General features: G+C 49.2%; 1 protein-coding gene across 1 annotated transcript in view; it reads left to right on the top strand.

The window, feature by feature from the left end:
- Nucleotides 1–201: 201 nt before the first annotated feature.
- Nucleotides 202–11,439, top strand: part of LOC103800172 (immunoglobulin-like and fibronectin type III domain-containing protein 1) — a gene marked incomplete at both ends in the record, with an annotated part of 32,352 nt that continues 21,114 nt past the window's right edge. Inside the window, 7 exons of the mRNA XM_009072539.1 lie at nucleotides 202–324; nucleotides 3,175–3,314; nucleotides 4,271–4,370; nucleotides 6,585–6,630; nucleotides 7,706–7,880; nucleotides 8,471–8,584; nucleotides 10,197–10,368. Coding sequence (XP_009070787.1) covers nucleotides 202–324; nucleotides 3,175–3,314; nucleotides 4,271–4,370; nucleotides 6,585–6,630; nucleotides 7,706–7,880; nucleotides 8,471–8,584; nucleotides 10,197–10,368 — 870 coding nt within the window. The remainder of the gene's footprint in view (nucleotides 325–3,174; nucleotides 3,315–4,270; nucleotides 4,371–6,584; nucleotides 6,631–7,705; nucleotides 7,881–8,470; nucleotides 8,585–10,196; nucleotides 10,369–11,439) is intronic.

Here is an 11,439-nt window from a genome sequence, read left to right as displayed (position 1 = left end):
TCCTAGTCTTGCCTTGTCAGCACAGAATCACAGAGCTTTGTGCTCCAGCCCGTGGTGCTGGGATGGGTGGGACCTTTGCAGCCCACGAGGAGCTGAGCAGGAGCAGTCACAGCTCTGTGGAGAGGCAATACAGACTGAGTGGCTGTTTCTGAAGGATAAACATGTTATCTTAATTGAATGTGATTTTTCTCACCTTTCTAGTAAGAATCTTCAAGAAATCTTCTATCCCAGGAGTTGTTATCACCCAGTTTGTGAATGATGTTCCAAAAGGATGCAGCACCCCTGACTTTGAGAAGAAACCTGTCACTCTGACACTGCAGGAAGGTGAGATCATAGAATCATAGAATTCAGGAGTTGGAATGGACCTTACAGACCATCTAGTTCTAACCTGCTGCCCTGGGCAGGGACACCTCCCACCAGAGCAGGTTGCTCAAGGCTTTAGCCAACCTGGAATGAAACACTGCCAGGGTTGGGGCAGTCACAGCCTCCCTGGGCAACCTATGCCAGTGTCTCACCACCCTTAGAGCAAAAACCTCTTTTCTAATATCTAACCTAAACTTCCCCTCCTTCAGTTTGAACCCCTTTCCCCTTGTCCTATCACTGCATTTCCTAACAAAGAGTCCCTCTCCTTTCCTCCCTTGAAAACCAGGCAAAGCCACAGACCTCAGGCTTGACCTCACATCTCACCTACATGACCCATGAACATAACTAAGTCAAGCTTGATTCTAAAGTGACTTGGACATGACCAGAACAAAAGTGTTATGTAGCCATAGTCTTTGTCACACTGATGAAAATTCCATCAGTACTGGCAGAGGTCTCTGAGTTGTAACTAGTGTATACAAGATCAAACTCTGCCTCCCAATGTGTACAACAACTCCTGTGACTGCTGCAGGAAGCTCTCACGGTAAGTGTTGTGCAGCAAAAGCTTAAGCACATTGAAAAAGGTGTTTTTTCCTGTTGAACAAACATGCTCTGAGTGTTCAGCACTTAAATATGCTGGTTTTTAAAGATATACTGACTGCAGATGCTATTTAGGCTACAGCAGCTTTCCAGGGCCTGAAAGAGCTCCAAGAAAGCTGCAGAGGGACTTGGGACAAGGCATGGAGGGACAGGACACAGGGAATGACTTCCCACTGCCAGAGGGCAGGGATGGATGGGATATTGGGAAGGAATTCCTCCCTGTGAGGTGCTGAGGCCCTGGCACAGTTTGCCCAGAGCAGCTGTGGCTGTTCCATCCCTGGGAGTGTTCCAGGCCAGGTTGGATGGAGCTTGGAGCAACTTGCTCTGGTGGGAGGTGTCCCTGCCCAGGGCAGGGGGTGGTACTGGATGAGCTTTAAGGTCTTTCCAACCTAAACCATTCCATGGTTCTACAGTGATTCTATGTACTTCTTCAAGGAGCAACATGGATCTTGCATAGAGCACAGAGAAGGCTGAGGGGATACAATCAGTTAAAAGCCTTCCAGGAGTCTCTGGACACCTGCAGAGAGTATTTTTATTGGCGTTTTGTTAGTGTGGAATATCCTGAGGAGATCCCATAGCTCCTCTTCCCTTTCAAGACTCCTTTCTAGCAGCCTGGATTTCAGGGCTTCACACCCACTAGTCAATGAGGTTTTAAGACGGATCACAGTGGCCTCTAGTGGAACCTCCTCCTCTTCATCCTCCAAGTCCCAGGCATGAGCCAAGGGATCTCTCTAAATTGTCACCTCTCTAGATTTTCTCACCAGTACAGGTTGAGGTCTGACCTGCTGTAGAGCAGCTCTGCAGACAAGGACCTGGGGGTTCTGGTGGGCAACAAGCTGTTCCTGAGCCAGCAGTGTGCCCTTGGTGGCTGAGAGGCCAATGGAGTCCTGGGATGGATTAGGAAGAGCATTGCCAGCAGGTCAGGGAGGTGATCTTGACCCTCTGCTCAGCCCTGGTGAGGAACATCTGGAATATTGTTGGACCTGTTCAGCCTCAAGAACAGATGACTGAGAGGGACCTCAACCATGCCAATCACTATCTTAAGGGGGTATCAAGAGGATGATCAGACTCTGCTCAGTGCTGCAAACCAATAAAACAAGAGGTAAAGGGCAGGAACTGATGCACAGGAAGTTCCGCCTGAACACAAGGAAGAACTTCTTCCCTGCGCAGTGACTGAGCACTGAGCAGATTGCCCAGAGAGGTCCTGGATTCTCCCTCACTGGGAATATTCCAGAACCATCTGGACACAACCCTGAGCCATGTGCTCTGGGCTGGTCCTGCTGGAGCAGGGAGGTGGGACCAGATGACCATTGTGGTCCCTTCCAACCTAACTGATTCTCTGACTGTGAAGTCTAGGTTTGCACTAGGCAGTGGAAAAGCTGTTGGAGCTATCTGTGGTCAGCTGCAGGGTACTCAGGGTCTTGGTGGAGCAGAGATGGAGGGGATGAAGCCTATCCTCTTCTCCCTTCTTTGCCTCTTCCAACAGCAGAGCCTGGTGTGTTTGCAGTGCAAGGTGGTGACAGGTTAGCAGACAAGGTACAACAGTCTGAAGGATGGAGAAGCAATGGGATTTTATAGGGAACCTGTGTGTGATGAGGAAGGATTTGACCATTCCATGGGTGTCACACAGCAGTACAAGTTGGCAGAATCAAGTCTAGGCTGAACTTGCTGTAGTGCTGCTGAGTCCAGAGCTGGTCAGAGATGTTGGCAGACACCTCTGGCAGCCCATCAAGACCTTTTGTGACTGAATACAGCCAAACCTTGAATGAATGATGTGGAGAAAAGCAGACCAGCCTGGGTTTGAGCTAATACCTTCTTGCTCTTTGGCCCTGCCCAAACACAGACCAGGACATCAAAGTGTTGCTTTCTGGGTCCATAATTTCTCTATCCACGTGGCTGTGCACTGTCAACACAGACAGAGCCCACATGTGCCAGTGGGGAATTTCCAAGGTAGCTTTTTCAAGTCATGTCTTTACAAGCCACTGAGTTAGAGCAGAGATTACAGCAGATGTCACACAGCAATTTGGGCTTTTAATGCAGCTTATACTGGTAATTGAGGCATTTTTTGTTTGGTTTTACAGAGAAAACAAGAAGATATAATCACTTTTGAAGATTTGTGCCTAAAACAGAAGAGCTGGCCCACTCTGGGGATCATTATTGATAAGGCATGTTCAAGTCTGTCTTAAATAACTAATTTCTTCCTTCTTTTCAAAGGTAAAAATGCCATTTTCAGAGCTGTGGTCAAAGGTGTCCCAACCCCTGAGGTGAAATGGTCACGTGCACAGATAGGATTGGATGACCCTACCAAATATGAGATGTCCTTCAATAAAGCTACAAATGAATTCATTCTGCAGGTAAAGAGCAGCAAGTTCAGAAAGAACTTGTGGAACTGGGAGAGAAATAGTAAGGAAGAACCTGCAGTGGGCTGAGGAGCAGTGAATGGACAGGCACTGAGCTCTGCTCCCTGTCACCAGTGACAGGACACAGGGAATGGCTGGAGCTGTGTCAGGGGAGGGTTAGGCTGGAGATTAGGCAAAGGTTCTTCCCCCAGAGGTGTTTGGGCACTGAAACAGTTCCTCAGGGCAGTGGTCACAGCCCCAAGGCTGACAGAGCTCCAGGAGCATCTGGATGATGCCTAATCATATTCCCCTTGAGCACTGGGAGCAGTTCTGGGCACCACAAGATAAGACCTAAAGCTATTAGGGGACATCCAAAGGAGGGACATGAAGATGGTGAAGGGTCTTGAGGGGCCATAGGAGCAGCAGCTGAGGGCACTTGGTTTGCTCAGCCTGGAAAAGAGAAGCCTAGGGGCAGAGCTCATCAGGGTCTGCAGCTCCTCTTGAGGGGCAGCTCTGACCTCTGTTCTCTGTGACAGTGACAGGACACAGGGAATGGCTGGAGCTGTGTCAGGGGAGGGGTGGGCTGGATGGCAGGGAAAGGTTGTTCCCCCAGAGGTGTTTGGGCACTGGAACAGCTCCCCAGGGCAGTGGTCACAGCCCCAAGGCTGACAGAGCTCCAGGAGTGTTTGGCCAATGCTCTCAGGCACAGGGTGGAGTGTTGGGGTGTCCTGGGCAGGACAGGAGTTGGACTAGATGATCCTTGTGGGTTCCTTCCAACTCAGGGCATTCCATGATTCTGTCCCAGATCTGAGATAACACACAAATAAGCACATAAAGCTTTTTAGAGTCCTGGGAACAGCAGAAGGCTCTGAGATGTCCTTGAGCAGGTTCTTGAGTAGAAGCTGAAGGGGTGTGAACATCACACACCACAGCACATTGCTGTGAGCTCTTCCTGTGTTCTCCTATTCCAGATAAAGAACTTGGCAGTGACTGACAGTGACTTGTATCGCTGCTGTGCTGTGAATGAATACGGAGAAGCCTCGTGCTCTGCTGGCCTCAGGATCATCCAAGGTGGGATTGACAGTCCTGTGGTCCCAGGCAGTGGCTGTGCTGTCTCCTGGGGGTGGCTTTGTCTGAGCATCCTTGGTGTGAAGGTCTCTGGTTCCCTCACTGAGGTCTGGAGCTCTTTTTGTGGCCCCAGGACAATGTGAGCTTTAAGGCAAGGGAGAAGAAAGTGAAACTGTGGTCACTGCACTGGATTTATTGTTGGATTGGCTCTATCCTTCCTTCATGTTGTTGGAGGAGTCAGTGCTTTGGAAGGGACCCATCCCAATTCAGCTGTCTATGTCCTAGTCACCTCCTGCCCTTTAGAGTCTCTGGGGAGAAATGGGCACTTTGTGGGTCACACATAACTGACCTGTTCTGGGAATCAACCTGAGCAGAAGGTGGACTCTGTAGGGAGTGTCTGTGTCACCTCTGTGCCTGTCAAGCAGGCTGAGAAGGCAACTCTCTGCTGTTGCCCATTTCCATCTTGGCTGCCCATCTCTAACCCAGCAGAAAAGCTCCTCTGCACCCTGTGGAGCATCCAGCAAGCACAGACTCAATTGCAGTAGAAATATTGCATTTATGGATGGAGATTTCTAGCAGTCAGTGGCAGATTGACAAGGAAATCCAAACTGGGATTGCTAACAATACAGAGGTTTCATGGTTCATTGCTCTACTGCTGTTAGACTTCTCTTGTTCGTCTCATGGCTTGTTTTCCTTCTATTTTATCTTCTAAACTCTCAGTTGGCTTTAAGAAGAAAGCACAATATGTTTCTGTTCATCCTGCTGATGGTGAGTTAAAGATATATATATATTATATCATTTGGGAGGGGATAGCTAATAATATAGAGTTAATAATCTGCCACATTATTCCTTGTAAAGACCAAAGTAAGAGAAGGATCACTGAATCTCTAATGTTCTGTCATCTCTGCCTGGTTGCTCTTTACCTCTTGGTACACTGATGACCTTAGACACAGCTTTGAGCTGCTCTAATTAATGACTGTGGAATCATTAGTGCTAGAAAAGAATTTGGGATGTGAAGTACAGCTGGAACAACCACAATATTTAGGCTGGAAAGTAGTGGGGCTCTAGGGAAAAGCCCCTAGGAAGTGATGGAGTTTACTGGCACTCAGAGGATGAGTGTGGCAGCAAGAACTGACTCTGAGTGTCACGACAGGTTTTATGTTGATCACAAAGGGACTTGACAGTGCTGGTGGCAGCAGCTCAGTGTGAGCCAACAGTGTGACCAGGTGGCCAAGGAGGCCAAGGCCATCTTGGCCTGGAGCAAGGACAGTGTGGCAGCAGGACTAGGGCAGTGCTCATCCCCTGGACTGGGTACTGGGGAGGTCACAGCTCAGTGCTGGGGTCAGGTTTGGGCACTCGGGTGGGGGGGGCAGAGTCTGGAGAGGTGTTGGTCACAAAGGGACTTGACAGTGCTGGTGGCAGCAGCTCAGTGTGAGCCAACAGTGTGACCAGGTGGCCAAGGAGGCCAAGGCCATCTTGGCCTGGAGCAAGGACAGTGTGGCAGCAGGACTAGGGCAGTGCTCATCCCCTGGACTGGGTACTGGGGAGGTCACAGCTCAGTGCTGGGGTCAGGTTTGGGCACTCACTGCAAAAAGGACATTGAGGCACTGGAGAGAGTCTAGAGAAGGACAGTGAGGGCAGAAAAGGCCTAGAACACATGTCCAATGAGGCTCCGGAGAGGTCTAGAACACCTAAGGAAGGGCCGAGGGAGTTGGGTTTGTTCAGCCTTGAGAAGAGGCTCAGGGGGTGACGTCATGGCTCTCTCCTACTCCCTGACGGGGTTGGAGAGGGGTGGGGGATGTCTCTCCTGCCATGGCTGCAGGGAGAGGACTAGAGGGAATGGCCTTGAGCTGAGACAGGGCAGAGACAGAGGAGATGTTAGCAGGAATTTTTCCCTGTTAGGGTGTTCAGACCATGGAATAGGTTGCTCAGAGAGGTGTTTAAGAGGTGTCTGGATCTGGTGCTGGAGGATTTGGTTTAGTGTTTAGGGGTTCCAGCAGTGACAGGTTAATGGTTGGAGTCGATGATCTTAGAGGTGTCTTCCAACCTTGATGACTGTGATCCTATGAGCAGTCTTTGTGAAGTGTGAAAAATTCTCCAGAGGTGAACAGCACAGAACGACTTGTCAGTGGCTATTCTGCATTATTTTCTCTTTGGGGATGATTTTAGAGTGTTGGGTATCTGAGTGATTCTTGTTTCCCCTCACCCCTTTAACAGAGCTCAGAAAGACACTCCAGGACTCTAAGAAGCTGCTGAAGAAGAGGTAAGCCTCCCTAGTGAAGGCCACAGATGTTCCTTGATGATAGGAAACAGCTTCACAGATCCTCAAGGCAACACTTCTTGTTTCCAAAGTTGTGGTGAGACTCCCTATGGAAGGACACACCAGAACAACTTGCCACTGCCTGTGGGGCTGAGCTAAACACAAAGTACAGCCTCATTCTGAGCTCTGTGTTCCTTTGCACCACAAAAGTTAGACTGAAATGATTTGTTTCTCTGCTTTTCTCTGTTTAGCTCAGGAGGAGCTTCCTGGCTAAGTGATAAGTGTTCATGTGCTGATGGTTCTGGTTGCTCAGGAGAGTCATTGAGGGCAGGGTGGTTGGGTGGAAAAGGGATTGAGAGCAGCCCTGGGGGAAGGACTTGGGGGTGATGGTGGTGCCAAACTCCCCATGAGCTCAGGGCGAGCTCACAGCCCAGAAACCAACCCAGGCCTGGGCTGCAGCCAGAGGAGTGTGGCAGCAGGGGAGGGAGGGGATTCTCCTCCTCTGCTCTGCTCTGTGAGACCCACCTGGAGTGCTGCACACAGCTCTGTGTCCCCAACAGCAGGAGGACATGGAACTGTTGGAGCAAGTGCAGAGGAGGCCACGGAGCTGATCAGAGCACTGGAGCACCTTCCCTATGAGGACAGGCTGAGAAAATGGGGGCTGTGCAGCCTGGAGAAGAGAAGGTTGTGTGGAGACCTTAGAGCAACCTGCCAGGAGCTGAAGAGGCTCCAGGGAAGCTGCAGAGACTCTTGGTTAGGAACTGCAGGGACAGGACAAGGAGGAATGGGGAGAAATTGAAAGGGGCAATTTAGATTAGATCTTAGGGAGAGTTTTTTCCCTGTGAGTGTGGTGACGCACTAGCACAGGTTGCCCAAGGAGGCTCTGGATGCCTCGGGAAGGCTATGGGTGCCCCAACCCTGGCTGTGTTCAAATCCTACATCTACAGAGCCAAGTGAACCACAGAGACGATGGAGAGAGAGAGAGAGAGAGAGAGGAAAGGGAATTAAAGGATGGGAAAACAAAACCTCTTGTTGTCTGTCAAAATACCTAGATTCTTTTTCCCTCCCTGGTTCTAAGGGTCACAGCACCAAAACCCAAAACTGTGGACAAGGAAGTTGTCTGGCAGCTGCTGCTGCATGCAGACAAGAAAGACTATGAGAAAATCTGCATTAAATATGGCATTGTTGACTTCCGTGGGATGCTGAGGAAGCTGCAGGAGATGAGGAAGGACTCGGAGAGTGAACAAGATGAGGTAAAAGAAACTAAAACCACTGAAACCACTGATTTTGAACAAACTCAGAGTCCTCAGTAGCTTCTAAAAACAGGCTGAAGCTTCCTAAATGGCTTTGTAGGTGAAAAGTTTATTGTATAAATAAAATTCATATAGGTATGACAGAGTGATCTATGACAGTGTTATAAAGAGGTCTCAGTTCTCCTGCAGATGAAAATGCTGATGACCTTTTGAGGTTCAATCCATATATTTTAGGGCATACTGACCATAGAGATATTCACTTGCCTCTGATGGGAATTTGGAACCCAAATTGAATAGTTTCCACTCACATCCCTGAGAGTGGAAATTTGCCTTCACATCCAGGGACATGTAGAAACCTGAATGGATAGTGGTTGCACAGTGTGGGAATGACCAGAAGGCAGCATAATATATACGTAATTTATCTACATGAGAAAACTGTGGAATCTTCCAGATGCTTCTCCTACACACACAACATCAGAGTAGCTCTTTTCTGTGCAGATAAAAGGTAGATGTCACATTAATTCAGCAGCTTGAGAACTTGTGTCCTGGCAGCTTTGTTATTTACTAGGTTCTTCTATGTTTTTTTCCAGTTAATTCACAGTATTAAAAACTTGGAACACATCAGAGTCGACAAGGAGGGAAATGCCACGTTCAGCCTGGAGATGGAGCTGAAAAACAGCAACAGCAACGTGTATCTGCTCAAGGTGATGTGGGGAGAGGACTTGGGCAGCTCACAGCAGCCACTGAAGTCTTCTGCAGAAGATTTCACCTGATGGGCAGTGGCTAAGAGCAAACAAACTCCTCAAAGCTCTTTGTCCTTTTCAGAATCCTTGCTTGGACAGGGAGGAGGGTTGGTGTGGGGTAGTTCTTGGTGGTGAATATCCCTTGGGATTTGTAGCTCCAAGTACAAGGCACACAGTCAGTGACTGACATCCTTGTGACCTCCTGAGCTCTTCCAGCAAGAGGAAATTCATAGAATAGTTTGATTGGAAGGGACCTGTTAAAGGCCACCTAGTCCCACCCCCTTCCCATGGGCAGGGACACCTCCCACCAGCCCAGATTGCTCCAAGCCCTGTCCAACCTGGCCTGGAACACTCCCAGGGATGGAACAGCCACAGCTGCTCTGGACAACCTGTGCCAGTGCCTCGGCACCCTCACAGAGAGGAATTCTTTCCCAATATCCCATCTGTCCCTGCTCTCTGGCAGTGGGAAGCCATTCCCTGTGTCCTGTCCCTCCATCCCTTGTCCCAAGTCCCTCTGCAGCTCTCTTGGAGCCCCTTGAGGCACTGGAAGGGGCTCTGAGGTCTCCCTGGAGCTTCTCTTCTCCAGGCTGAACACCCCCAGCTCTCCCATGGCTCCAGGGCAGAGGAGCTCCAGACCTTGGATCACCCAGTGCCACCCCTTCCCATGGGCAGGGACACCTTCCCACCAGCCCAAGTTGCTCCAAGCCCTGTCCAACTTGCCTGAGACACTTCCAGGGATGAGGCAGCCACAGCTGCTCTGGGCAACCTGTGCCAGAGTTTTACCACCCTCCTTATAAAAACTTTCTTCTATCTACCCTAAATCAACCTTCTTCAGTTTCACACCATGGCCCTTGTCCTGCCAGAGTCCCTCAGGTTGCAGAACTCCTGAAGCCTCATATGAAACCCCAGACTGATTTGACTCACTTCCTCAAGTGTCGTGTTGCATTATAACTCACTTCTGTGAGAGCAGATCTCGAGGAAATAGAACATCCTGTCCTAGCTCTGTACTTCCCTGTTGTGGTCTCCAGGAGCTCAGTGCTGTGGGTGTTTTTCTTGAGGATACATTTCAGTCAAACTGTGCTCAGAGACTTTAAGACAGGGGAAAATCAGAACTCATTAAAGAGCAGGTCAGAGTAACTATGAACTTCTGAATCAAAGGTATGACATGAAGTCTATGAGCCACAACTTGGAAAGTGTAACCGAAGAGTGTTACAGAAAGGGCTGAACTCACTTACCCAACTATAAGGGTGCTGAAATCTAGGCAAAGAAAGGACTTTGTCTTTGAAGTGACAGCAACTGTGGATTAGTTAAGCCTCCAACCCTCGTGTGGGTAGCACAGAGCTGCTGGTTTCCCTGGTTTGAGTGCTCTGTGCTGTGCAGGACTCACCATGCAGGAACTGCCTTTGTGCTGCAGAAGCAATGAGCTCTGTCCCCTGTGAGCAGCAACAGAGTGTGGACCTCTCTGTTGTCACTCATTGATACCAAGGAGGTGATTGCAGCCCCAGTTTACTCTGATGTGTTTGGATGCCTCACACCAGCTGAGCATTCCCTGTGTAACTCCTTCTCTTCCCAGGATGGAGAGCGGCTCAGGTATGGCACAGGGGATGAGTACAGAAAGCACTGCCTGAGGAGAATTGGGAAGAGGTACCAGTTCATCATCAATGATGTGCAGCCAGAGGATGCAGGATTGTACCAAGTCAGGGTGGAGGATGTCCCTGTTTTCTCAACTGAGCTGGATGCTGAAGGTGAGGAATCGAGTTTGATGTGTGTGGTGTGAAACCACACAAGGAATTCTTTTTCACTGGACAGTTTTATCTAGGGACAAATGCAAAGCTGAGCAGTAACTCCTGACAGCTGCAGAGCACTGGGGTTGTGTGGCCACATAAGGCTCCTCATGTGGCACAGGGGGAAAAGGGCAGGAGAGTGATTATGTGACATGGGTGTTGTGTTTGTAGTCCAAAAGAGCAGACTGAGGTTCAAGCACCAGTTTAGCTTCTGGATGGCAGTGAGCCATTCCTTAACTTACCCCATGCTAGAGTTTGCTTCTCTTTTTTTCTGGTATTGTTCCAGAACAATAGCTACCAACTCAATACAAGTATCTTGCTGCAGGTATACACTGAAATCAGAATCACCAAGGCTGGAGGAGACCTCTAAGATCCTTGAGTCCAACTGTTAACCTGTCACTGCTGTAGCCCCTAAACCATATCTTCCAGTGCCAGATTGTAGTCTTTAATGACCACAAACTGCCAGCACACCAGTGCTGTATGAACTAAATGACCCAGAGGATAATAAAGACACAAATCTACACTTCTGCTTTTCCATCCTGCAGCTCCGAGCACAGAACCACATTCTGGTTTTCCTGTTTTGCCTTAACCTAATGCTCAGAGGCATCACAACTTCCTGTTCCTTCTTCCTTCAGCTGTGACAGGTTTCTGTTGGAGGACAGAATCAGCTGTTGCCTTTCCCTAGCTTTGCCTTTCCCAAAAATCTCCTTTTCTGCTTTTTCTGTCCTGCATATCTGAGCACAGAACCATCTCCTGGTTTTCCATTGTCTCATTAACCCAATGCTTAGATCCATCACAACTTCGTGTTCCTTCTTCCCCCAGCTGCAACAGGTTTTTGCTGGAGGACAGAACTAGCTGTTGTCTGTCCCTAGCTTTGTCATTTTCCAGAAAGATGGAAATCTACTCTTCTCCTTTTCTGTCCTGCAGATCTGATCACAGAACCACCTCCTAGTTCTCCTTTCCCTCATCAACCCAATGCTCAGAGCCATCACAACTTTCTGTTCCTTCTCCTCTCAGCTGCAGCAGGTTTTT

This window comes from Acanthisitta chloris, unplaced genomic scaffold (genome assembly GCF_000695815.1).
Source record: "Acanthisitta chloris isolate BGI_N310 unplaced genomic scaffold, ASM69581v1 scaffold4354, whole genome shotgun sequence".
In the NCBI taxonomy this organism is placed as follows: domain Eukaryota; kingdom Metazoa; phylum Chordata; class Aves; order Passeriformes; family Acanthisittidae; genus Acanthisitta; species Acanthisitta chloris.
Note: the sequence above shows the minus strand (reverse complement) of the source record. Positions and strands in the feature narration are given on the sequence as shown.